The sequence below is a fragment of the Molossus molossus genome, unplaced genomic scaffold (genome assembly GCF_014108415.1).
Source record: "Molossus molossus isolate mMolMol1 unplaced genomic scaffold, mMolMol1.p scaffold_m16_p_10, whole genome shotgun sequence".
Lineage (NCBI taxonomy): Eukaryota > Metazoa > Chordata > Mammalia > Chiroptera > Molossidae > Molossus > Molossus molossus.
Window position 1 is genome coordinate 6834928 of NW_023425345.1, and position 27337 is coordinate 6862264.

Sequence of the window (27337 nt, forward strand, 5' to 3'; positions counted from 1 at the left end):
CCCAGACTTTCCCTTTTGTTTTCTTCCTCCCTAGCCTCCACCTCCTTGTCATCCTAGTCCCTTCTGGAATCTGGAAGCATGAAAGCCTATGTGACTGGGTTTGGATCTGGGGTCCTCCTGGCTTCCTGCGCCTTGTGTGTGGCCTTGAGCTCGCAGGGGAAAAGCCTGCGTGTGTTCTGCGCTGGGCAGTGAGCTTCGGGGCTGTTCCTCCGGTGGCACAGGCTGGCTGCCTCAGACCAGGGTTTCTGAGTCCTGTTTTTGGTTCCCTCAGAGCAGCTGTCTGAACTGATGTGAGCCTGAGCCTTTGCATAGGAGTCAGTTCTGTGGAAAGGCCACCGGACCAGAGTCTGGAGTTCTTGCTGGGCCACCCTGCACAAGCTCCTTACCTCCAGGAGCTTCTATTTCCTCATCCGTGAAATGGGATAATGACACATACCTTACCCACCTTACAGGGTTGTTATGACAAGGATCTTTCCAGCTAGCGAAATGTGTGTGAAAGCAGTTTATGAACAATAAAACCACACAGGTATAAGGGATTATTATCTCATCATCTTTATTTTGCAAATGAGTTTCGAAAAAAGCCAGTGCACACGTGCTCCTGGCCCTCAACTGTGAGGGTTGCCTTTTCACGGCAGTGCCCCAGAGAGGAAAGCGCCCTTATTCTCCACGAGGTTTCCTGGAGCCTGGCTTTTCTCCTCGCCTTATTTCTTTTGGCTGTGTTATCAAGATGGAATTAAAATCTATTGGCACCATATTGGTGTTTTATTTTCTTTTGGTTGACTCAGTGAAATAAGAAAAAGTTTTTTAAACTGGAAACTTCCACCATGTGTGATTGTAGTCAGTTGCCCATTTTTTGGCTAATTGGGAACCTGTTTTTGTTGGAAGTTCTCTTAAATTGGGTGGTTACTTTCCTGCCTTGGCAGGCATGGCAGTGGCTGTGTTTGCATCTATCTTTGGGACTCTTGATACTTCTCATTTGGCACAATAGTTTATAGGTTAGTTTGATTATGTATTGATCGTAGGATATATGTTGCCATGAATTTCTTACAGCATCCCTGATACCAGCTTATTTTCTCAGTGCTGTACATCTTTCTCCCAAAAGTAGAAGCAAGAAGATTCTGGCAGATTGTGCAGCCTGGTCCTATAGAGATTTATTGCACTGTAATGCTACATAGTTTGCAAAGATAAGAGGTGAATGTTAGCGATACTTGTGTGGCTGATGCAGTCAGTTGTGTCTAACATTTGTCCTTTTTTCTCCCTTAGGTCCTGGCTGTAAGTCACCATGGCGCAGCAAGCTGCTGATAAGTATCTCTATGTGGACAAAAACTTTATCAATAACCCGCTGGCCCAGGCTGACTGGGCCGCCAAGAAGCTGGTATGGGTGCCTTCTGACAAGAGCGGCTTTGAGCCCGCCAGCCTCAAGGAAGAGGTGGGCGATGAGGCCATCGTGGAGCTGGTGGAGAATGGGAAGAAGGTGAAGGTGAACAAGGATGACATCCAGAAGATGAACCCGCCCAAGTTCTCCAAGGTGGAGGACATGGCAGAGCTCACGTGCCTCAACGAAGCCTCTGTGCTGCACAACCTCAAGGAGCGTTACTACTCAGGGCTCATCTACGTAAGTGGGGCCGGGGCTCTGGGCTGGAGCGCTCCAGGTCTGCCCCCCGCCCCTCAGATCCTGGGCACTGGCTCTCCGGGAGAGAAAGGGGCTTTAAGGAATGCTGGGGTGGCCCTGGCCGGTTTGGCTCAGCGGTTAGAGCGTCGGCCTGCGGTCCAGGGAGACCCGGGTTCGGTTCCCGCTAAGGGCATGTACCTTGGTTGCAGTTTGTCCCCGGCCCTGGTCGGTTGTGCGGGTGGCAGCCACTCGATGTGTTCCTTTCACGTCGATGTTTCTCTCTCTCTCTCTGTTCCTCTCTCTCCCTCCCACTCTACCTGAACAAAAAATGGAAAAGTGTCCTCGGGTGAGGATAAAAAAAAAAAATAAAGGAATGCTGGGGTGACATCCTTGAACTTCATCCTTGAATGGAGTGCTCTCATAGCATTACTTTTATCTTGTCTCTATAGAGCCAAAAACACAAGAGGGAGCCTGTTTTAGACCAGGCGTAGGGAGAACATGACATGTGTGAGGTATGCCCACGCACTAGCCTTGGTCCTCAGTCTCGGGGGAGATAGGAAGGGTCTGGCCAGTGCGATCAGTGCCTTCTCCAGGAGGGCATGCCATGTCCTGTGTCCCACCTTGTTCCTCCTCCCTCCCCCTTGCATCTGTCAGTGTGGCTCACCCCCTGAGGAGTGTGCTTCGAGCAGAGGCAAGCTCCCAAGAGAAAGACTTGGAGTGCTGGTGCATCCAACACTTTAGGCTGGTTCCGTGCCAGGCTTAGATGGCAGAGAACAGCATGTACACAGCAGGCAAAAGACGGGGGCAGTCTTTTCTCTTTCCTCTGGGTAGCAGGGCTGTGTTTGCAGAAAATATCAAGTGATGAGCATATACCTGTTCCCTTGACAATAGGCTCCAAACCCTTATGGCCCTAGGATCACAAAGTTCTACCATCCACCCCAATTTCTTCTGTTCAGCCTAAAGACATTTCCTTTTGGTTTTGTCCTCAGTAGGGAAGAAATATCTGGTTCTTATTATTCCTAAAATAGCTATTTATTTAATTATGTTGTTGTAGTCACCTTGGCCTTCTTGGTCTTGGAGCTGAATAAAACAGTTCGCAACTTTTTTTTGTTGTTAATCCTCACCCGAGTATATTTTTCCATTGATTTTTAGAAAGAGAGGAAGGGAGGGAGGGAGAGAAACATTGATTTGAGAAACCCCAACTGGGCGGAGATCAAACCTGCAACACAAGTATGTGCCCTTGACCGGGAATCGAACCCTCAACACTTTGGTTCACAGGCCAACGCCCTAACCGCTGAGCCAAACTAGCCAAGGCTCAACATTTTTTTGAATTGGAGGAAGAAAACATTTTGATCATTACAAGCCTCTCATTTTATAACTGGGAAAACTAAGTCTCGGACCAAGGGCTTTGCCCATAATCACGTATGTCATAAAAGGAGGCTCTGGGCCCTGGTCAGTGTGGCTCAGTTGGTTGAGCGTCATCCCATGCCCCAAGAGGTCACTGGTTCAGTTCCTGGTCAGGGCATATGCCTGGGTTGCAGGCTCGATCCCAGTAGGGGGTGTGCAGGAGGCAGCTGATCGATGGTTCTCCCTCTCTATTCTTTTCTCTCTTAAAAAAAAAATCTTTCTCTCTCTCTCTCTAAAATCAATAAAAACATATTAAAAACAAGTAAATAAATAAATAAAAGGAGGCTCTGGGCTTATGGTGAGAGGGTCCCAAAGAGTCAGCCATTTTCTTTTCTATACAACTTCAGGGTGACTTCAGCACACGCTTCCCCAGGGTGCTACCTTTATCCCACTGGACTGGTACTCCTGAGGACCCTGCAGCGGGCATGGGCCATTTTGGATTGCCCAGAAGTCCCGGACCAGGCCAGACCGTGTGCCAGGACCGTATTACCTTGCTGATTGCTAAACTGGTCTGTGCTATGAGGTCCTTGTTTCCCGCTGATGACCACCCTTTGGGGCTGAGCTCGATTAGTCAAGGACCTGTCAGTGAGGAGACACACAGAACTGTCTACCTGAAAAAGTCCTTCTGTGTAGACCAGCTTAGCCCAGCCTTCTAATACGGCAGGTGGGAAGGATTAAGGCCCAGAGAGGGCCAGGGGCTTACTCAGAGTCACACAGTGAGGTGTTGGCAGAACTGAGACTGGAACTGGTTTCTCTCTCTGTTCCTCGGTGGGAATATTGTCTGGACCAAGTTAAAAGCCCCTGCCCCTAGGGATATTAACCACAGAAATTCAGAATTCGAGACCTGCGAAGAACGAAGGGACTTACAGGAAGCATCACCTGTCTCCCTGTACTCGGTCTTTTACTGGCGTCACTGTTCAGCCTGGGTCCTGTTAGAGATGTGCTGAGTGAGAAACAGGTCGGAGGCCCGCAGTTGCCTGTATCAGCCAGCTGCCAGTAGTCTCTCCCTGCCACAAGTGGGGTACTCGGTATCAAGGTGCATTCAGTGGTAGTGCTTCATCTTTCCTCTGAAGTGCGGGTTCACTCAGTAGGTGGGCATGAGGGTAGGACCTGGGCTTTTTCTCTAGAACTCTCTGGCTGGAGGCACCAACTCTCATTTCTGTTCCCATGCTGTCGTCACCTCCCGTGTGCAGTTCCTCCTGCCCCAGACCAGCCTCATCCTAAGCGTCGTCACCAGAAAGGAAGTTGATTGTCTCTGCAGTTGCCCTAATGAAGACCCTAGCAGGTGCAGAGCTGTGGCGAGATCAAAGCCACTTGGCGGGGCTGCCTGGATGGGGGTGGGCCACCCCCTTCCCCTATTCACTGTCCACCTCTCTGCACACGACATTCCGAATTGCGACACCGGGAGCCTTTGTGCAGTATGTTTGCCTGGCCTTGTGGGCGGTGTGGCTAATTCTGCACCACAGCTGCTCTGTCTGTTTCTTCGGGGGGTGAGGCCCTGGGATAGGGGGCGGTCAGGCACAAAGAGCCTCTGTAGACCGTGAATGGAGCAGCTTCCTGGCATGGTCCGTGTGGGAGCAAAGCCACTTGCTCAGTGTCTGCGCCTCCACGAGCATCCAGAGCGAGTGGCTCGCAGCCGGGCCTCCTTCCTCCCACCTGGGCCGCTGCACTCACTCCCCAGGGCTCCATTTGAGCAAATCACCGATTTGATGGGATCAGCCCAGAGAACTCTGAGCCCCATAGAACTCTTCACAGGACCATCTGCCCACCCAGCTGTCAGAAAGACTTGTCCTAGTAACCCGCAGCCCCTTCTGCTGTCACCACCAGCTGTTCCCAAACATCTGGCTCCATGGCACACCCTAAATGTGTGGCCATGTGTCCTTCACTTCTATCAGGCTGGATTTCCTAGAGTGTGGGTTTTCTCAAACCCCGGAACAAAGCTCAGCTGTTTCTGAGTTCCTGGGATGACCTCGCTGCTCCCCGGCCTCTGTCTTGTCCCTACCTGCCAGTCACCGGGAGGGAACACAGGGGTCCCGGCGGCACTCCTGTCTTCCCATAACACCCAAGCCTCAGGCTGCCTGCACCACATTGGACCTCTTTGCTTCAGCGCTTTCCCGGTTCCTTGTGAAAAGGGTAGTTGGAGGGAAAACAAATGACTGATTATCCCAGGAAAAGGGGCGATTGAGGACTCTGTCTCCCCTCCTCCAAACAGAAGAGGCAGGCAGGCCCACTTGTTCATGTCCAAACTCACGCTCATTGCATGCAGACCAGCGTGTGGTTGGTGGGTCCCTCTAGAGTTCTGCTTTCAGTCTAACTTCCTTTTGGAACATCCAAGTGCTGTAGCCCTTGGCCAACGCTGGGTAGAGCCTTTGTCCTCATGACTGGTTCCTGGGTGGACCCCATCTGCGGATTCAGCCCCAAGATCCATCCTCAGTTTTGGTGGGATTAGAGAGGGCTGGGTGCAAGGGGCTGCGTTGGCCCATGTAGTACAGCCCCTCAGATGTTGGCTGCTGTTGGATCAAGGAGCAAAACCATGCACAGTGAGGGTGGCGGCCACTTGTAAGGAGAACAGCAGAGAGATGTGAGGAGCTCAGAGAGCTGGCCTCCATGACCAAGGAGGTCTGTACCGGAGGGTGGGGGACAGTCTGCTCCGAGCTCTGCGGCTGACTGCCTAGGGCTGCAGGTGTGTGTGAATCATGGTACCTGGGCCTCACTTCACCCGCCTTCTCCTGTCCCTGTATTACAGATTGAGACATGGAGGCAGAGAGGTTAAGAAACTTGCCCTTGTTGGGACTTGAACTCAGGACACATGACTCTAGGGTCTGATTGTGGGTGCCTCACATTAAGGGTATTGACTAATTGGATTCCTCTAAACAGAAGACCTGAGTCTTGGAGAAGACTCACAGGAGACGTGAAAGTGGTCCAAGTGTTTGAGAGGTTTTCATGTGAATGCCTCGAGTGGCTGTCTTCACCCGCAGCCTTCCAGGGAGGGAAGCATCTCTATCTGTGATCTACTGGCCCACGAAATATCTAGTTGGTTGAGGAGCACAGTGTGTTCTTCCCAGAGCTAGGAAAGTTCAGGCTTGAATATCTCCGAGAGTCCTTCAGAGTAGGATAATTTGTGTTTCTACACAGTTTGCTCGTTGCAGCTGAATCCTTCTCTTTGTGCATCTCACGATGACAAACACATCTCTCTTTGTCCTTGGAACCGAGTTTTGCAACTGGACTTCTGCTCTCCGTGAAACTTGTGGGTCTTGCCCGATGCACACACTTACCGACACGCAAAGCCTGTAGCCGTCAGGCCTTGGAGGGAAGACCGCACGGAAAGAGCAGAGATGGTGCTGGGCCCCTGGGTGTAGAGGTCTGCTGAGCCCGGTGTGGGAGCGCGGGCCCCAGGGAGCACTTGCGCATCAGGTCACCTTGGGGGCCTTGGGGGCCCTGGGGGCCCTGGGGGCCCTGGAGGCAGCAGAGCTCCGCACAGTGTCTGCGTGGCACTGAGAGTGAGACTTCTAACCCATCCTGTTGCTGCTCTTCTCTTAGACCTATTCAGGCCTGTTCTGTGTGGTCATCAATCCTTATAAGAACCTGCCCATCTACTCCGAAGAGATTGTGGAAATGTATAAAGGCAAGAAGAGGCACGAGATGCCCCCTCACATCTACGCCATCACAGACTCCGCCTACAGGAGCATGATGCAAGGTGAGTGCTGGCCCCCCCAGTGGCTGGATCCACCCACAGCCTGGTGGCTGGATCCTGGCAGATGGCCTGGGGAGGGGGCTGTGCATTGGGAAGGGCTGTAAGCCCTGTGAGAGTCAAGACAAGTGACTATCAGAGGACATTGTTTATATCTTGATAGAAAATTCTAGAAACTTGAATTATGTTCCCAATTTCTCATTTTTGTCAAGAGCTCCTACATCACTCACTTTCACACCCCTTCTTCTACCAGTTTACTCCCTTTCCTCCTGTTTTCATCTCGTTTTCACTTCCCCGCAGTCTGGAAACATGCTTGAGTTTTCTCATTGAAAGAAACAGACACAAAGGCCTCCTGGAGTCTCCACCCTGCTCCAGCTCGTCTCTGTTCTCTGGCCTAGTACAGCAGAGTTGGCTTTTTGTTTTTCAGTCCTCATCTGAGGATAGTTTTTAAAAATAGATTTTTAGTGCTTTTTAGAGAGAGAGGGAGGGAGAGAAAGAAACATCAATGTCAGAGCACATCATCAATTGGCCACCTCCTGCATGCACCCCACCCAGGATTGAGCCTGCAACCCTGGCCTGTGTCTTGACTGGGAATTGAACTGGCAACTTTTTGGTACACAAAACAACACCTAACTGTATGTAAGAGAGAAACATCGATCGGTTGTCTTCCATACACATCCCAGTCAGGGACTGAACCTGCAACATGCGTATGTGCCCTAACCGGGAATGGAACCCACAGCCTTTTGGTGTACGGGGCAGTGTTCCAACCAACTCAGCCACCTGGCCAGGTCCACAGCAGAGCTTTTTAGAGGAAGTATCTGTGCATGTCTGGCCCCACCACTTCTCGAGATTGTCCCACAAAGGTCACCCTTACTTCTGTATTGGGAAATCCATTGTACTCAAGAGTTCTTATTTTACTTGCCCTCTCCCCTGCATTAGACAATCTTGACCCACTCCCTTTCGAAAGCCCTTCCTTCCTGTGACCCTCTCTCTGGTTCCCCTTATCTCTGCCCTGTCCATCTGTGTAGTTATTTCCTGTTACTCCCCCTTCTCCACACATCGATGCTCCTCAAGGTTTTGTCTCCTCACTGCGCCTCCCTCTGGAGGATCGCTCCACTCGCTCAGGTCGCTTCTCCATCACTTTCTGGCTGAGGACTGGCCCTGTCATCTGATTCCCACCTGCTCCCAGCTGCCATTTCTTTATTCAGCCATTCATCCAAGACTGGAACGTGGCTCATCTTACACTTTCCCCTCTCTTTCTCACCCCTTTTCCCAGTCATTTGGCACTTTTTCTAGTTTTTATCTCCTGTCATGTGTCAACCTCTTGCTCCCCCTTATCCACATGGCCTGGGCCTTCGTTAAGGCCTCCCCCTCCAGTTTTTTGTCTGTATGATTGCTATGGCCTTTTTTATTTTTTATTTTTTTGGTATGTGCCCCTAGCGGGAACCGAACCCAGGACTCTCTGTTCTGCAGGCCGACGCTCAACCGCTGAGCCAAACTGGAGCCAAACTGGCCAGGGAGATTGCTATGGCCTTTTATTTATTTATTTATTTTTTTGTTTGTTTGTTTTTATCCTCACCCGAGGATATTTTTCCATTTTTTGTATAGATAGAGTGGGAGGGAGAGAGAGGAAGGGGGAGAGAGAGAGAAACATCGATGCGAAGGGACACATCGAGTGGCTGCCACCCGCATGACCAACCAGGGCCAGGGACAAACTGCAACCGAAGTACGTGCCCTTAGCGGGAACCGAACCCGGGTCTCTCCGGACCGCAGGCTGACGCTCTAACCACTGAGCCAAACCGGCCAGGGCTGCTATGGCCTTTTAACCTCCACTCTTAGAAGAGCGCTCTCTCTGGGTTTCCACCAGAAGGTCATCTTTCTAGAATATAGATCTCATCAAATCTCAGCTTGAAATCTTGAAAAATCTTGAGAAGGCTCCTTGTCTCCCCCAGGATAACACTCAAACCCTCCAGCAGCACACAGTGCCCTCTGTGATTGCCCTCCTGCCCACCTCTGCGGCTTCCCAGCTACAGGCAACTCCTTTTTTAAACAGCCATACCTGTTCCCTCTGCCCACAGTGCCTGGCAAGTCCCTGTTCTTCTGTTAAAGACACGGCTGAAGCATTGCTGTCCTTCAGGGAGGCTATCTGGGCTAGATTTGCATGAGAGCCCTGGTCATACTTTATTTGAATTAGATGTTTACATATTTGTTTTTCTGTCCTGGATATTGACAGGGCTCACCTTGCCTTTATATTCTCAGAGCTTAGCCAGGCAGCTGGCACATGGTTGCACTTACTGTAATTTGGAGTCAAGCCCAACTCTCAGGCAGGCCTATATTCTCATAGCTTATATTGATAGTGGTTTTTCATGTCCTATTACATGTGCATCCTTTATTTCTTTAAACTTTGTGATTAGTCTAGGCAACGATAGTAATGAATTTTGTTATGTTAACAACGTTGTCCCTGGTTTAGTGGTTTAAAATGGCAGCATGTGGGTCTATCTGTACTACACACATAGTGCTGTGGAGAAGGTGTTTCACTGCCAAGCTTGATGAATTATGTATGATGTACAAGTTTGGCCTAGCCTTTGGCTTATGTTCACATCTATCAAAATCCCTTGAGGAAGCCAGCCCTTTAGTTTTAAGGTAGTATGTCTGTTTCAGAGTGCTAACTAAAGAAGTCTGGTGGAAGAACATTCTGTGAGATTATAGAAGAGCCTGAGTCCTGTTTCTAGAGGTTATGAGTCAGTTTTCTCCTGGCTCACTCTCTCTTTTTAAAGAAATTTTTATCTTTATTGTTGAAAGTATTATAGATGTCCCTTATTTTTCCCCCCATCAACCCCCTCCTCCCAGCTTCCATGCCTCCCCTTCCCTGCCTCCCCCACACTATTGTCTGTGTCCATTGGTTATGTATATACATATAAGTTCTTCGGTTTATCCCCCACCACCCAACCCCCCGAGGTTTGTCAGTCTTAACTCTTTTAAATGGCCAAGTGCAAGCACCGCATCCTGGAGTCTTGAGCTTGCACTACTGACTCAGGATCACTCCCACACTTGGATGCTGACTGGAACCATGTCATATCGAGTGGGCTGTCTTCATTTTTAGACAAGCTGTTATGACAAGAATAATGTAACGATACAAAACATGGCACCAGGAGTTGGCATTCTTGGAACTGGACTTTTCCACAGCCTGTGGGATTCTTTCCCGAAGAGATTTGCTCATGGTTTATTTGTTTAACAATAACAAATGGAGGGCAAATGGCAAAGGACAGCTCTACAGGTTGGAGATAATTCTAAAATCGGGCTCAGGGTGTCAGCCCATGGACCAAAATGGTCGTGGGTTCGATTCCTGGTCAAGGGCACATACCTGGGTTGCAGGTTCGATCCCCAGCCCTGGTTGGGGTTGTGTGGGAAGCAGTCAATCGATGTGCCTCTCTCACATGGATGTTTCTTTCTCTCTCTCTCTCTCTCTTCCCCCTCCCTCCTTCCCTTTCACTCTGTTTAAAAATTAATGAAAAAATATCCTCAGGTGAGGATTAATCCCCCCCCCCCCCCGCTCCCCAAAGACTCTGCAGGGGGCTGGAGCTTTTCTCGTGCTGACCGAGAAGCCTTGGCTATATGGAGTGGTCTTGATAGGAACCGAGGAGCTGTCCCAAATTATGAGGGCAAGTGGGTGGGTGTTTTTATCTTGTGGAGACCGGGAGTAGGAACTTCATTTGCAGGCACGGAGAGCAAAGGCCCTGGTGCTTCTTTTTAGTTGTGTACAGGGGCTGGGTCCACACACTCTCTCACCGTCAGTCAGAGGTGTTCACTCACCTTCAGATTAGCTTTGGACTTGCTGTAGTTCTTAAGGTTCTGTTGATCGACTGAAACCATTTCCAGGTTCCTCTTGTACACAGTTGACCTGCAGAGTAATTAGCAATCGGTCTCTGGTTCTTGGGGCAAGGAGGAAGTTAATTAACAGAAGTTGCCCCTGTTATGACAAGATGGTTCATTAGTAAAGAAACTTCCTTAGAGTAGCCCTTGGTTCTTCCCCTAAGTTGTGTGTCACAGGGAGCCTCGGGGGTCTGCAGGCTGTCAGAACAAACTCCTCTCTTTTGGAGAGCATGTCTCAGCACATGCTGCCCCCCCTGGCTTCGGGGGAACAGGTTTGTTCTCTGCCACTCACATCTTAAAAGGTGTGGGTAGATGGTTCTTTTTCTACTTTTTCTTTAAACAAGAAGTAGAAAAAGATTTCATCTCTGCTGGTTGTGGCTGATGACATACTGCCCTTCATTCTGGCAAATAGGGTGGTTGGTGGCTTAGTCTGGAGATGTAGGAGATGAGCTGTTTGACCTTCCAAGGGGCCTCCCTCTGTCTTTCCACTTTTAAGTGCTCTGGTTTGTGCCCGTTGTCCTGGAGCTAGTATTGATGTAGCCCCCTTCACTTTAGAAGCATCCCAGTTTAGATGCTAAAGCATACGATTACTGCACCTAAGTAAGGGTATCTCAGCCTTGGCACACTTGGCATTTGGGGTCAGATAGTTCTCTTTTGGGGGTGGGATACTTGTCCTGTGCACTGTAGGCTGTGGGCACCATCTTGGCCTCTACCTACCCTATGCCAGTACCACCCTCTCTCTCCAGTTGCAGCAATCAAAAATGTCCCCAGACATTGCAACCGAATGTTCCCTCCGGGACAAGATTGCCCCCACTGGAGAGCCATTGGACTGAGCATTGCAGATTGGTTTTACTCCAAGTGTCGATTCCCATCGAGGAGTGGTGGCCTGCCCAGCGCTGTGTTGGCAAGGGGCTGAGATTCAGTGCCAAGGAACACTGGGATAGATTAGTGCTGTCTGCCATGGGCACGCGATGGGGCATGGCAGCATTTGGTGTTCCACATTGGGCCATGGAGATGAGAGATAGAAGATGCTAGAATATCAAGAAGTTTAGTAGCTCATCCTGGCCCTGGAGGCCCTGGCAGTCTAAGTGGTAAGACAAGCCATGTGTATACACAGAGATCTGTGGCTGTAGCTATAACAAGACAAGCTGCTACCTACACCTGGTGCCAACACCACTGCGGCAGGTGTCGGGAGTTCAGAGGAGGGTGTGGGCGCTGAGGCCTGGGGTGGCTGGGAAGGTAGCGTGGTGGTGGGATCTTGTGGAGAGGCAGCTGGAGAGCCAGCGAGTGGTTTAGTGCAGCCCAGACGTTCCCGGCAGTTTTGTTTGTTGTTTTAATCCTCAGTCTTGTGTTTAATTAGAGTCATGGTGACATAGTTGGTTCACCCTCCCAACCTCGGCTTTCCCGTTTGTCTCGTTGGTTGTCATGGCCGTTGATGGGTCTTCCTGTCTTGGGGATTGAACTGATCCTCAGGACTCTAAAGTGCGAGCTGTCAGGCCCAGGAGGATGAGAGAGCATAAACTGCGTAGCTGCCCGTGCTAGGCAGACATCAGCCTTCGGGGGACAGGGGCCTGTCCGGGGCAGGTGCAAGGCTGCCGGGAATTCAGCAAAAGCTGCAGAGGCCTATAGAGGTGTGACTGGGATGGGAAGTGGAACTTCTGGCTTCCTCTGGGCCTGGCCTCAGGTTTCCCTGCAGACGAGTGTGTGTTCCTGTAGAACTGGCTGAAGACTCTGACTTGAGTCCAGTTATCGCCCCAGTAAGGGTAGAAAAAACTCTTCTACGTTAGTTAGTTAGTTAGTTAGTTAGTTAGTTAGTTAGTTAGTTAGTTGTTAGTTAGAATGCCGCTCACTTTCAGTGGCTTTCTGCTATTTTCATGAACTCCCAGCTCTTCTGGGGGAGTGGCAGCCAGGGTCTGCTTTCATTCCGGGCCTAAGGTAATCCAAGAGCTGCTTCTTTAACCCTTCACTCTGCTTCTCAGCGGAAGCTGCACCAGAAGTGGTCGGTCACCAAGCAGTTGCTCAAAGTGCCCGCTGAGTGTCCACACTCCTCTCAGTAGTTGCCTAACATTTGGGGGTAAACAATGAAGGGTAGAATTTTAACACTATCTTTACATCTGAGTACAGCCCTTCTGATTCACAGGAAAGGGACAGTCCCAGAAATGTTAACTGATATGTCCAAAGGCCTACAGGCAGCCAGCTCCAGAAACCAGGGTCCCCTGTCCATCCTAGTGCCCACCCCCTAGTGCTCTTGCCCCTCATTTCTCTGGCCAGTGCCTGGAGGCAGTCTCCTGGCTGGCCCACTGGTTTGGAGGAGGAGCGGCCCTCCTTCCCCTCTCTGCATTCTTTCTGCCCTGGGGTGGCTGCTCCCAAGGCAAGCTGTCTGCTTTCCAAGGTCTCTCTGAGGAAAAGTGCTGTGTTGGGGAGAGTCTGGGGAATACTTCGAAGGTACAGTAACACATGACTGAACAGGCTCGCCAGGCCAGTCGGCTGAGGAAGCCACCGACGTGATGACTCCACTTAAGCAGGAATGTGCTGGCCAGGAGGCTCGGCCCTGCCCGCCGGTGGCACACAAAGGCCCGCTGTCTGCAGGGAGGTCTGAGCCGGGCCGTTTGCCCGCGTGGTGGCAGCATTGGTTCACCCCACACGTGGTTCCCGTGTTAGCTGAGCACCTACTAAGTGCTGGTCGTGGCCCTATCTGGAGGAGGTCAAGGGCCAGTCCAGAGTGGCAGGTAAACCAACTTCATGGAGGAAAGTGAGAGTGTAGCACAGAGGGGGCACCCCATGCAGCCTTGTGGGTGCTGGCGTAGCGAGGGGCTTTGACAATGACATAGCCTTCTGTGGTAGGTCACCAGAATGGCTCTGCTGGGTCTTTGCGTTAGGGAGAAACTTGCCTTGTGAACAGGAGGAGTGGAGTGGAGAAGTGAGCGTGGGGTTTGGCCTGGATTTGAGTCAGAGTCTGACTCGTCACTTTCTGACTGTGACTAGGGTCTGGCAAGTTCAGTTACTCTGCCAGAGCCTTGTTTTCCCGCCTGCCTCTCGGGCTTAGTAACATGGCAAGGTTACTGAAGAACGGAAGATGGCTTCTGGCCTGCGGTCAGTGCCCCTTAGGAGGAGCAGGAGGAGGCTGGCAGCGCGAGTCCTGGACTGAGCCGTCCCTGCCTGCAAGCCGTGCGTTCCTCTGTGCTGCTCCGCTGCTCCATGAAGGTGATGGCCAGACGCTTCCTCCCGGCAGCCGCCCCGCTCCTCGGAGAGCATCTCTGCCGCTCAGGCTGTGGGTAGCAGGATGCACGGGAAGTGGTTTGTCAGAGCTGCCTTCCCTGCAGTGACCACATGACACGCAAGCGTGTGCCTGCGGACAAGGTCTCCAGCTTGTCTGATCTAGTCCACAGACTGCAGTGGGCCTTTGGGTCGATGTGGCCTCCATGGGCTTTTGGAGAATGTCATGTGCGCTCTAGAGACGGTTCGTCAACACCAAGGAAGTGGTGTACTGGTGGGGATCAGGAGGGGCTCTGTGACAAGCAGCCCTGGGCCCACCCCCAAACACCGAGCCTGGATCAGGAGGCACTTTCCTAGGGCCCGCCCTAGGAGGCCGCTTGTCATGCCCCCCAGAAGGAAAGCCCAGCCCCTGGAATGAGGCTGCTTAATTATAATGTGGTCATGCCCGTCAGTCTCATTTCTATAAGAGTTCTTTCTACAAGAGGGATCTGTGGTTAATGGATCCTTTTCAGGGATTCAGCTTTGGGCTTGCTTTTTTTGCTTTGTTTTTAATCCAACCCAACAGGCCCACTGCACTGTGCTCTGGATGACTGTAGTAGGAGACAGGGAAGAAGCACCCTCTTGAAAACCCGACACTGTGGGGGTGGTTGAAAACTTGGCCCAGTGTCTGTGTTACTGCTCCCCCAAAACAAACAACAAAAACTCAGCCGTGAAGTCTCTGATGGCGAAGCCGCTGCAGGCTTTCAGACTCCTGGACACTGCACGGTGGACGTGCTCACCAGCCCTGGTACCTGTTCCTGGTGCTGGCGCTGAGACCCCGGGGCTCTGTTGCACCGTGTCAGGGCTGAACAGTGATGCACTTGGAGAAAAGGCTCGCTTTCCTTCCCCTGCCTGATTCCTGGAATCACGCTATCAGACGAGGGTAAACATTCCCTAAAACTAAAGAGAGAAAGGAGCTGAAACTTGCAGGGATAAAAGTAAGGGTTCTGTAAGTGGCTTCTGTAAAATTCCTCTCATCTTGACCAAGGCGTTGGCCCAGCGTCCACCTTTGTAATCAACTCTGAGGACCTGAAGTGTTCTTCTGGCAAATGAGCAGTGCTGATGGGGACTCAGGATGTCATTCCGAGTGGGCTTCGTGACTCTTGATGAAGATATTGTTTCTCCGACACGAACTGGCCCACAAATACAATAGGGCAGAGGTCTAAGCTGAAAGCTAGGAAGGAAGCCATGCTCCGGGAGCAAGTTCTGGCCTTTCATTTGATTTGATTGCCCCTTCTCCAAAGGGACCGAGCCCCTGGCTTCTTCAGGAAGCAGCTTCATGTGCCCTTATTGTTCATCTCCCAGTGTTCCAGTTCCTGGTATTCTCCAGCAAGTGTGACCCAACTTACCAAAAGGGCGTTTGGAAAAGCCCATTGTTCTCTTTGCGAGGCTGTTTACGCTCCATCGTTGAGCCAGGTTTGTCCTGGCAGTGTCTGTCTCCGTCCCTGCTGGTGGCCTGTTGCCCTTCTCTCCTGTCCTTCTTTTTCTCCCGCTCCGAGAACCCAGCCCTCTGCAGACCTGTGATCTGTGGCTTGGTCCTCTCTGCACGGGACGCAGCCAGGGTCCCTCCTGCCCATCTTTCCTTTTCCTCGAGGGCAGGGCAGAACTGCCCCCAGAGTTCCCTCCTAGGGTCCTGGTGCCCTTTGCTGTGGGGCATCAGCACTCACATGTGGCTTTCGAATTTCCCTCCACCCCGACCAACTGTCAGAGCCGCCTCCGCAGCAGCCCCACAGGAGAACATTGTCGTTCTGGCCCCGCCGTGGGAGAGGTGGATAAACAGCCAGCAGTGGTTTCTGGCCTGTTTGCCTGTGCACCGGAGGTGGGGGCGGGGCAAGAGAGGCTTACTTGCCCTCCGACATAATGAAAGCTAAGAGCAGTCCTTTGAGCTTCTTTCTCATTATCAAGGGTGCATGGTGGGGAGGGCTGCCCATTCTCTGCCTCCTGTAACTGGGGTCTAGGGTCTCAACCTCAATAGAGTCACACCACAGCCCCACCTTGGGGAGCATGCGGGCAGAGGCACTGGGCCAAGCCCAGCTGGCTTCTGGCTTGGGCTGCTGCTGCTGCTGGCCGAGCACCTCCCTGTTGGAGCCTACCTCTGTGCCTTGGAGAGAACATTGCGGGTGACCATGGTCTGCTTGGGAGCCTCCGGTGGGACCTGCCTTCTTGCTGGCTGACTGCTAGGCAGGCAGGCTGCCAGAAGCTCTCTGACACAGGCCTCTGAGGCCCGGTGTCCACCTGCAGCCTCGGCTAACATGAAGCCGTATTTTACACCTGCTTTTTCTCACCTCGCTGCTTCCCAAGTGCTTGTAACCCGTGCTCATGAATTGGGCTGGCTTTGGAGAAGGTAGCAGACGGCTAACATGTGACACTTTGGAGGTGTGCAGCGCGGAGGCAGGGCTGCTGGTGGCACAGTGCCCCACCTTGTAGGAGCCCTTGGGGAAGCACCAGGTGTCCAGAGGCCTGGGTTCGGGGCCCAGCTTGTATGACTTTGATCAAGTCACTGGGTTTCCTGACCTCTAGGTACAGTTGGAGGGACCAGATGCCCTTTAGGGCTTTCCCAGCCCCCAGGTTCTGAGCTCGAACCCACAGGACTTCACGCCTTTACTTGGTTTTGGCCCAAGTGTACTTGCGCTTTGGCCCGTGAGACCCTGGTGCTGTCCACCAGCGGCTCTCTCTCGGGGAGGCACTCTGGACTCCAGGAATGTGCCTCAGGCAGCCCGAGGCTTCCTGTCCCAGGTGTCAGGGAGCAGGGCTTCACACAGTGGGCGGCCCAGGGGTCTGCTCTGCAGCTGTCGTGAAAGACAGGCCCCTGGTGGTGAGAGTTGCAGGCCCGGTTGTCATGGGTCGTCCCCTCAGCCTCACCCCATGCAGGCACCCTGCGCAAACTGACGCTGCCCTTTGTGTCATTGTTCTCAAGAAACCTGGTTGACCTGAAGAGGGTCTTGGGGGAGGCGCTCTCCCAGGTACCCCTGCAGTGGCAGCTCTGGCCGGACCTCAGGAAGCTTTATCTCAGACAGCATTCCAATGAGTCAGCCCCAGGCCCCGGCTGCTGGTGAACCAGGCCCCGTCTCTTCCTCCTGTACTTCCTGTTGGGGCTGATGTCACCACTGTGTGAGCCTCATGGCCTTTTATGGACAGGAATCTGTAGCTCCTCTCACAGAGGAAGTGAGTGATAAGGCCCCTAGCATAAGTCTGGACCTGGGGCGGAACACCTGTGGTCAGGTGTCCTCTCCACCCACCTGAGTGGGGGCCTTCTACGCTGCCCGCGAACACTTGTCCATTTGGATGTGTGTTTCAGCTCCTTGAGGCCTTGAGGCTTTGGGGGTTTAAAATAACATCAGAAGAGGGCATGGCCTCATCACCAGATGTGTAACTTAAATCCTCCCTTGTTCCGCGGAGGGTGCCCAGCGGAGGGCGCCGGTTGCTAGGAACAGCGTTTCTGAGCACCTGCCAGCCAGGCCGCCCTCCATTCCCCGAGATGCAGGGCCAGGCATCGTGAGGCCGAGTGCTGCGTGGGGACTGGAACCAGGGCTCTGAGCACGCAGCCGGTGGTTGTCTCCTTATGTCACTGCTCCAGACACGGGACCAGTGTCGAAGTGTGCTCGAAGGAAGCCTGTTCCGCCTCCCAGGCAGCTCTGGCTCTTATTTTATCACCTGTTCTTCATATTGGGAATTCGGTTAGATTTTTATCTGAGGAAAGGTTGCTGTTTCCTTTAAAAGCATGAAAACCCACTGCAGAGTCATCATCCTGTCTCGACCCCACCCCACCGAGGCAGGAGGGGTCCAGGCTCTGAAATCCGGCTCAGGGCCTCCATCCCGGCAGGGAGCCGTTTCCCAGAACAGGGTTGTCTCTGGGGGGTGCATTCCCCTGGTCTAGGCCACAGGGTTCTTTTCTGTTTGTCTGTCTGTCTCTGGTGTGGAGGAAGGAAGGGTGTTTTCAAATAAGCCGTTAGTCCATGTGGGCCCAAATAAGGACTTGAGCCAAAATAACCGAGCAGGCTGGACTTTCGGATGTCCCTGGCCCGGGAGATGATCTTGTGGAAAGGGCTGGAGGAGGGTCCTCACCGAGGGGCTGGCAGAGTGAACCGAGTCAGGAGGAGAGCGACTGGCTGCAGAGAACGCGGACCCCCCCGCCCGGAAGAGACGCCCCTCAGCTTGGGAACGGAGCAGGAGCACTGCTGTGAGGGAGGCTTATGCCAAACAGGGGCCGCGCCTGCTTTACCTACCCACGGTTACTGTGAGGGCCCACGGAACAGGCCCACACTGCTGGGAACTGAGGGCCTTTCCAGGTTACGGGGCCAGGTGTCCCTCATTGTAGGCAGGTGGACTCAGGCACCAAGTGGTGGGGACAAGAGTTCAGGGCATGAGGTGGGCCTCCCATCAGTTTTCCTCTGCAGAAGCACTTGCCCAAATGAACGTCCTGGCAAAGCCTTCTTTAAAGGGAAAAATGAAAAGCTTCGGAGTCTTTCGGGGGCTGTCTTGACGGTGCTTAACTTGGCTTCAGGAATTGGAGGTGAAAGGTCAGAGGAGAGGAAGAGCTAGGGGTGGGATAGTGGGGTGCATAGTAAGTCTGGTCTGGAATTGGGGTTTGAGTGCGTGCAGGAATCTGTGTGCACGTGCCTTTGTGTGTGTGCCTCTCTTACACGTGTACTGTGCACGTGTGCCACTTGTCCATGTCCCTGTGTTTGCATGTGCACCTGTGTGTGTACCCACAGTGTGTGGGGGCTCTGCTTCCTGTTTGCAGCCCAGCCTCTGACTCCTCACACAATTAGAGGAATTCCAGCCATCCCAGGGACCTGGCCTAGACAGTTCTGGGAAAACGGTTCCTCCTGGAAGGGAGGGGAATGTTTCCTTTTATGGTCGTGGCGGCCGCTGCTGTCTCACAACGTGCAGGTAGAGTCTTGCCCGCTTGTGAGCGCTGACTAAACATGCCTGCAGCTGGGGCCGGCCCAGGAGGATCGGCGGGGAGCGGGGGCCCTAGATCAAACCGTCTGTCCCGATTCTTCTCAGTAGCCACACTGCTTTTAGGGAGCAGGAGTAGAAACTGTGTGTCTTTCCCCAGCCTCTAGTCCCCAGCCTCCTTCACTCTGCCTCCCCGAGAGTCTGCTCTGTGGGAAGTCGGGACGGGGCAGCCAGGCTGTCCCTGTGGGCCTGCTCTGAGCGCTCCGCAGGAGAGCAGGAGGCGGGTGGGGGCCGTGTGAAGGTCGCTGGCCGGGTTCCCTCTGTACCCCCACCCTGTTATTTCTTAGTTGGGTGGGAGTAGGCTGAAGAGGAGGTGGACAGCTGCTGTGTGTGTCAGGTGTGAGGTTTCGCTTTCCTCTTTCTGTCCCGACTCTCTCTGGTTCTCCCGAGTGACCCGCAGGCCCGAGAGGAGATGGTGGTAGGCGCCCAGCCTGTGTGCTGTGAGGTCAGGTACAGAGGGAGCTCACCTTGCCAGAAGCGCTGTGTGAATGCAAATCCGTCTCCTGAGGCCATGCACACAGGAAGCTATGAGTCACCTTCCCAAGGCCACGTCCTGCAGCAGGGCCAGCGAGGGTGTCCTCCCAGATGGCCAGCCGTTTCTGTCCAGCACCTGTGCCAACAGCGATAAGAACTGCCGTTGTCCCGACAGGGCTGCCACCACGGCTGGGCGGCTTCCGGGGACAGGAGACAGCAGCCACCCTCTGTGGAGTGCATTCTGTTCGCAGGGTACACGTGGCCCACTCCATGTGTTACTCTGTTCTTCAGCCTAGTTGTCCCAGGCAGTTGGGAGCATATTTACTTTATGTATAAGAAAACAGACTGGAGAACTCTCTCTCCACAGCTCCAACATTAGTAAGTAGCCTGGTCCTAGATTCAGGCAGATTTGACTTCACGTGGACTGGGGGTGTTACATGGGGTGGGAGAAGAAGGGGAAAATGAGTTTGCATTTTCAGCCATTGCTTAAAATTGGACACTCAACACTGACACAGGTCAGTTCGAAGGTCTTAAAGCATTTCTGTCCAACTTAGCTTCAAAGTATGGGCGTTACTGTTCCTCCTCTGCCCAAGGGCAAGGATTTGTTCATACCCTTTCTTGCTGAGAGGTTCACAGATAGTGGCCAAAAGCTCCCGACAGCCCGGCCTGGAGACCCAGTGGTTACAAAACTGGTCAGAAGCTGTGATTCCAAAGAGTTGCTGTGTTTCCCAAGCTATCTCTAAACTATCATCATAGAGCATTTCCACGCGTCAGACACCACATTGGTGCTTTCCCGCATGTTATTTACATGTATACTATTATCCCCATCCCGGGACGAGGCTGGGGCTCTGGGAGGCTGCGCACGTGACCAGCCGGTGTGGAGCCCCGCAAGGGCAGATCCGAAGCTTTCTGTCCTGGGGAATGGGCAGCTCTCCAGAAGCTGGAGGGGGAGGCTTTTCTGGCCGGCAGAAGCTAACCCCTGTCTTCTTTGTTTCAGACCGAGAGGACCAGTCCATCTTGTGCACGTAAGTGTTGCGGTCGGGGCGGTGGGGCTACGGTCACCCTATCAGCTCTTACCCTTGAGGACTCCTGCCTAAACCTAGGCTGCTGCTGAGTTCTGTTCCCGGCTCAAGCCCTGCCTCTTCCCCAAGGGACGGGCTGCTCCGTGGTCCCACAGCATGATGACTTTATTTCATGGGCAAAGCTCTCGTCGCTTTCCTCAGAGGAGCTGATAGGCAGTGGGCTGGGTTAATATCAGGCAGGAAAAGCAGGAGTCTTGTCTTTGTTTTTTGGTTAAGCCTCACCTGAGGAATTTTAGAGAGAGTGGAAGGGAGGGAGGGGGAGAGAAAGAGAGAGAGAGAGAGAGAAAGAGAAACATCGATGTGAGAGAGACACATTGATTGGTTAAGTCCTGCATGACCCCAACTGGGACTGGGGATTCAACCTGAAACCCAGGTACATGCCCTTGACTGGAATCGAACCCGTGACCCTTTGGTCTGAGGGCCGACGCTCTAACTGCTGAGCCAAACCTGCGAGGGCCAGAGTCTTCAGCAGAGCATGCTGGCAGCGCTGGCCCCTCTGGCCTGCATTCCTCTGGCTCTGAGCAGCGACTTCCTTTACCTTGGTTGAAGTGGACACTGGACCTCTCGCCCTCATCCTCCAAACTCGACAGGGAGATAAATAAACTCCATTGCTGAGGGAGTTCGTGGTACAGAGCATTCCTTCAAGTGCAGTTTTGAAGGAACATGTATAAGTGCCTTTGACCCCAGAGTCAACAGCTGCCTGATTCCAAAGACGTTTGAATGCAAAGGCCGCCAAGTGAGCAGGGCAGGCAGTGGGCCATGGGAAACGGCCTGAGTGAGGGTTCCAGAGCTAGCAGCACTCTGCCCGTCCCCTTTTCTGCCACTCGGTGTTGGGTCCCTCATTGGCAGTAAGGCACACAGTGGGGAAGGGACAGACTTCATGGATTGGGCCACTTCTCCCCTGAGAACTCCTTGACTCTCCTGGCAGGGGTGAATCTGGAGCTGGCAAGACTGAGAACACCAAGAAAGTCATCCAGTACCTGGCTCACGTGGCGTCCTCACACAAGAGCAAGAAGGACCAGGTGAGTGGGGGCCCTCCTCGTGCAGAAGATCGTGTATGCTTCATGGCTCGGCCTAAAATGAGAGCACCGGGGAACGAAGCCGGGCCCACCTTCATCCAAGCTGCAGCGTGGCCATCTTGGGAGTGGATCCATTTGGTATCCAGCCTATTTCTCCCTTGGCCTCCCAACTTTCTTAGTTGATATGGAAACTGGAACCTACTGTGGGTTGGCAGCTAATTGCTGTGTGACCTCCACCTCTGAGATTGGAAGAGAGATTCCAGAACTTGGTTCTCAAGCTGATGGAGGCTTGGGCAGGCCTGCATGGGACTCCCTGCTGTTGAAATGCCTCTGGGTGGACAGCCCCCAGTGAAGAGAAGGGGCATTCGGAAAGTCTTCTCACTTCCCTTTTTCCCCCCTTTCCCTCTTGGTGGATTGTGGTCGAACTCAGCAGTGTCCTCGCTAGGTGAGCTGCACGTTTACTGCACGTTCTGCACCAGGAATGCGTGTTCTGATCATCGTGTGCCCTTGAATTACGTATTTTTTCCTAAGCAGCTTCTCACTCCACACCGTTGTCACTTTCTGCAGCTAGAACTGTTCTCCTAGGCTCGGCTCACTGTCTGGGGTGGAGCGGGGTGGCGTGTGACACACGGTGACCTCTCATGCACTCTGAAATGACAACTCCAGAACGGTCGCAGGCCTCATCACCTAGCTGTTCTGACATCCCAGTCCTCAGACATCCCGAATTCCCCGCGTGCACGCAGCTATACCGCCCTGTGGAGAGCCCTGAGCGTGGCACAGGGGGCCGGGAACCTGCTCTCCCAGACCCCACGTGCTCAGTGTTCCAGACCCGATGGGGATGGCTGGCCCTCACCTGCCACCTCCGAGCTGGTCAGAAGCAGTGCCTGGAAGTGATCAGTCGTAAGCATGCCCGTGTGCTGCTCTCTCTGTCTCTCTCCCTCTCTCAAGCACACACTCCTCCCTGTCAAATCTAAGTGTCCCTCCAGCTGCAGGGGAACTGCGCCGCCTGGGTGGCACCCCCACAGGGGCGCTGTGTGCAGCGCATGGAAGTAAGTAGGAGTGTGTGTCTTTGCATGCAGACTGGGTGTGTCCTGCAGAATGTCCTAATGAGGACGGTCTTCTGGAATGGAACCAGAAGTCACTTTTCATGTGCCAGACTTCTCAAGACATCTGAATCTTTTTCCATGGGGCGTCAGGAGTTATATTTAGAAACTAATAAAGTTTCTTTTGCTCCCTCTTTCCACCCCCCATTTTCCATTCTTTTTAGGAGTCCTATTTTTAAAACAGGGCCGTGAGGTTAGGAGTTCTCTAGCTGTGGTTTTCCATCTCCGAATTTGCTGAAAAATCCATTTCCCAACTATTTATTGAATGCCTAGTATGCGCCTGGATCTCTAGAGGGTGACCTTGGAGTCCCTGTTAGAGAGCAGGAATGTAACCCTATTTGCATTGCTTCTGGGACCCCAGCTGCAGAGGGGAGGCAGGCCCCAGCGCTGAGATAAGATGGCCTGTGCAGGAGGGTGTGGTACGTGGGAACAAACTGGCCACATCCTCTTCTCAGGCTTTGGTGTGTGATGGGCACCCTGTCCCTGACTCCGAGGCCAACCACAGTGATTGAATAGGTTGCCTCTGGTTTCTGACCGCTGTTCAGGCCCTCGGTTGTAAAAGCCATCCACCAGTTTGGTTGATTTCCTTGCCTGAAGCCGTACGGTGATTTTCCACACACAGCTGGGCCGTGAGACACTCTTGAACTTGGTTTACCGCTGGGTACTCCGGCCTGCTGTGGCTCTCTCCCCCTGCAGTGAGCGACTCGGTTGCTCATCCCAAGACCACCCACCAGGACGTCCCAGCCCTCACCTTGCTGTGGAAGGCCGGGCTTTGGCATGCCTACAGGTTGGCAAAGTAGAGCTTGAGCAAAGGGACTTCCCAGGTGGATCTCCATAGCCTGAACAGTGACCTTTGTTCCCCCAGCACCTCCTCCCTCTGGGTTTTTTTTTTTAATTGGTTTTTTAGCGAAAAAGAGAGAAACATAGATGTGAGAGAGATACATCAATCAGCTGCCTCCTGCATGCCCCCCACTGGGGATCGAGCCCACAACCTGGGCATGTGCCCTGACCGGGAATCAAACCGGGACCTCCCAGTCCGTGGGACGACGCTTCATTCACTGAGCCCCACCGGCCGGCTCCTCCCTGTGTTTTATGTACTAGTTGTAGCCCCTGCCAGAAGCACCAGCCAGTGAAGCCCTTCAGAAACCAGATGGGTAATTCCAAACCTAAGAGCCTATGCTGCCTACAGCACCTCCTAATTTCTTATTACACAAATTTCATTGAAGAAATAAGTCTCTGTGCCGAATTAGGTATCAGTAAAGAAAAATCCAGGATTAGCCATCACCATTGTCAGCAGTGAGCTGGCCTTGGGAATCCCAAACGGTCGCTCCCACGTGTGGTGCGGCAGCCCTGGGTTCCGTGGCAACAGCCAGTGTCCCAAGACAGAGGCCCCAGGTTTACCTCCAAGCCCAGGCAGCGGCAGGCTCCAGTCGGGCCCGCTCCCGCCTGTCTGCGGGAATGGGAGTGGCCCGGCCAGCCTGGCCGCCTGGCCTGTGTTTTGAGAGGAGTGTTTTAGTGGGCGGGGCAGTAGCACTTATCTAGGTCTGGCCCCGTGGACTTCCCAGGCCTGCCCAAGCCCCAGGGGTGGCAGTCCAGCGTGCTGTATCACCGGTGCCAGGCACACGTGGAGAGCCTGCTCCGTGGGTGTTTGACCCCTGCCCCTTGACCTGGCTGCTCCGACCCTCCTCCACTTAGCTGTAGGGTCTGAGAATAGAAGACTGCCCCAGGCCTGGCAAGAGGTGGGTCTGCCGGGCCCCTTCCCGTCTCTGGTGGGCTTCCTGCATCCTCAGTGCCCGCACACCGGGCCGTCTGCGGCAGGTGTGCCTGGAAGGCTGTGTTCATGACTCCCGGGAGCTGTTGCTACAGCCTTCCGTTTCAGCACTCAGGCAGCCTCGGTTCCCGCCAAGCCCTGGCTTGGCTCCAGCCTTGCTAACGAGTACAGAGCCCACCCGGCCCTTGCGTGATCGTCTTTCCCTCCTGACTCGAGTCTAGAGGACACCAGGTGTTAAGTGACTGAGATCCTTCTTTTCCCCAGCCAGGGTCAGTTATTATCTGGCCTGCTGGGAGGACGGGGGCCACATCCGGAGTTGATGTGACCTGACGGGCAGGGCTCCGCAGGCCGGGAGGGTGGCAGGGGCTGACTGTGGGTAGGAGACTCGGATTCCTGTACCTGCTTTGCTGGTTGATAGCTGCATAACTTCAGTCAGCTCATGCTCCTTCCCTCAACCTCGGTTTTTTCTTCTGTGAAATGGGGCTATTCTGTTTTGTCTACCCTGGGTATCATGAGATTCAGGGATAAGAAGGCATAAGGGTGCCCCCCCACTTGTGGACATTTTAGTGAGCTCCCCTCCATGTGACTCCGCCAACACCGTCGATCTCAGCTCTTCAGCCTTGCCAGTACCCTTCATATCCTCCTCAGCATTCCTGCTGAAGGGTTGACAAGCTGCTCTGGGGAACTTCCCTCCACGTGGCTTCAAGCTACCAGGACACAGGCCCACCAACACAGGGTGCTTTTTGTCAACCACAAAGCATCGTGAGACTACAGTTAGAGTCTGTCGGTAAACAGTTCAGAACGCTTGTCCATCCCATCGTCAAGTACCTGATACGCTGCGAGCAGGTTTGAGGGGCGGCAGGACGGGGCCAGCAAGTGCACGAAGTGTTCGTTAGGACACGGACGAGCTGAGCTGTGTTTTCGTAGGTCTGGCCTATGAACTGGGGAAAGTGTGGTGTGTTGGCTGGGGACCGCGGCAAGGAGGGCAGCGGGAAGCAGGGACCTGGGGTGGAGACTGCCCAGAGAAGGAACGGTGCCTCGCGTCTCTTGTACTCACGCCTGCCCTCCAGCGCATCCCAGGGGCGACCTCTGGGTCCTCGTACCAGGTTCCTTTACCTTTCCAGGGCTGCTGGTCGGTCAGTCCTGGGAATCGAGTTCAAACCAGTCAAGGTCTCCGGTGTTCTGACGGGAAGGTTGCTTTGGAGTGACCCAGAGACCAGGCCGAGGCTGGCATGGCGGGCCACTGGTCCTCTCGGCATGATGGAGCAGGTTTGAGGTTTGGCAGCCCAGGCCTCTACCTGGCCTTCACTGCACCGCTGGGTTCCTTTCCAGGGTGAGCTGGAGCGGCAGCTGCTGCAGGCCAACCCCATCCTGGAGGCCTTCGGGAATGCCAAGACCGTGAAGAACGACAACTCCTCGAGATTTGTGAGTAGCGGCCGGCCGCATCCCAGCTTGCGGGAAGGAGGCTCCTGCTCGGAGCTTTGGCACATGTCACCTTCCAACTGGGTGCTCTCACTTTAAAAGTGAAGAGGATTCAGCCCTGGTCAGTTTGGCTCAGCAATTAAGAGCACCAGCCCGCAGTCCAGAGAGGCCCGGGTTTGGTTCCCGCTAAGGGCACCTACCTCAGTTGCAGTTTGTCCCCGGCCCTGGTTGGGTCGTGTGGGTGGCAACCACTCATTGTGTTCCTTTCACATCAATGTTTCTCTCTCTCTCTCTCTCTCCTTCCCTCTCTATCTGAACAAAAAATGGAAAAATGTCCTTGGGTGAGGATAAATAAAATTAAAAAAAAGGAATAAAAGTGAAGAAGATTCAGACTAGGCTGCCTGGGCCTGCTGTGTGGAGCAGCTAGGTTGTACTCCAGTTGGTGCGCACCTGTTTAAGTAGCTTCTTGAATGTAGGTGGCACAAAGCCAGCTAGGGAGTGGGGGTCACTGCTGGTGCCCCTGATTGTCCCTGTAGCCCGTAGCCGGTTAGAACCCAGGGCCAGGTCAGGCAGTGAGGAACACTTCTGTGTGAAGGAACTTGGGCACCACTGGACCTTGGTTCCAGGCTTGAAGCAGTTGGCATTTCTGAGTCCTGAATACCCATGTGGCGTGGGGAGCAAGGCCCCTGGCTGCCAGACACATTGGTTTCCTCCCTCCAGGCTTTACCAGCAGGAGGTCAGGAGTGGAGGATGGTGCCTCTGATCTCTTCTGTATCTTTCCTTAGGGCAAATTCATTCGCATCAACTTTGATGTCAATGGTTACATCGTGGGAGCCAATATTGAGACTTGTATCCTTGTGGTTAATTGTAACAAGTGCTGGGTCTAGAGGGGAGGGAAGTGACCTTGCTGGAGCGGAAGCTGCTTCCTGGTAGCAGCAGTTGCCTTGTATGGGCCTATTATACCTCGTCCGAGGCACTGGGAAGAGCACCCGGAGCGGCTCACTGAAAACCTCTCTGCTAGGATCCTGTTTACTGGCAGGATGAAGTTCAGCCTACAGTGGGTTGGGACTGTCGAAGCTCATCCAGTGTGGCACCCAGAGGGGTGGAGTTGGGACAAAGGCTAATTTATTTCTACCTACACCAGCATTATAGCCTTTGCTGGTGGGTGTCTTCTGATCGTCACTGGCTGGTGAAAAAGGGGCCTTTGAAATAGTCGGCCCCCAAGTGTGAGCGCTGCTTTGGACAAGCTCCACCCCTGGAAGGATAGAGCCAAGAGAGTTGGCTTGTATTTTATTTGGCTGTTTTGTGCCATTCTTTTCGTCTGGTGAAGTTCCGAGGCTTTTGATGGGAACAGAGGAAAGTGGGGGCAGCCTTCCTTCCAGCTTGCAGAACTCCTCAACATCCGCAAAGATCTTTTGGAGAAATCTCGTGCTATCCGCCAAGCCAAGGACGAGCGGACCTTCCACATCTTCTACTATCTCCTGTCCGGGGCTGGAGAGCACTTGAAGAGTGAGTGTTGGGCCCTCTGCTGGACACACACTGGGCACTGGGGCTCCTGCAGCTGGGCCACACACTCCAGCTGGGCAGTGAAAACTGTTTTCCGGCCCTGGCCGGTTTGGCGCAGCGGTTGGAGCGGCGGCCTGCGGTACTGAGAGACCCGGGTTCG

At 53.5% G+C, this 27337-nt stretch overlaps 1 protein-coding gene across 2 annotated transcripts in view; it reads left to right on the forward strand.

The window, feature by feature from the left end:
* Window positions 1–27337, forward strand: part of MYH9 (myosin heavy chain 9) — a 92400-nt gene that overhangs the window by 31733 nt on the left and 33330 nt on the right. For both annotated transcript variants that reach the window (XM_036250820.1, XM_036250821.1), the window contains exons 2-8: window positions 1264–1615; window positions 6560–6716; window positions 20272–20299; window positions 21285–21378; window positions 25582–25674; window positions 26457–26520; window positions 27082–27180. In XM_036250820.1, the coding sequence (XP_036106713.1) occupies window positions 1283–1615; window positions 6560–6716; window positions 20272–20299; window positions 21285–21378; window positions 25582–25674; window positions 26457–26520; window positions 27082–27180 (868 nt within the window). In that variant the 5' untranslated portion in view covers window positions 1264–1282. The remainder of the gene's footprint in view (window positions 1–1263; window positions 1616–6559; window positions 6717–20271; window positions 20300–21284; window positions 21379–25581; window positions 25675–26456; window positions 26521–27081; window positions 27181–27337) is intronic.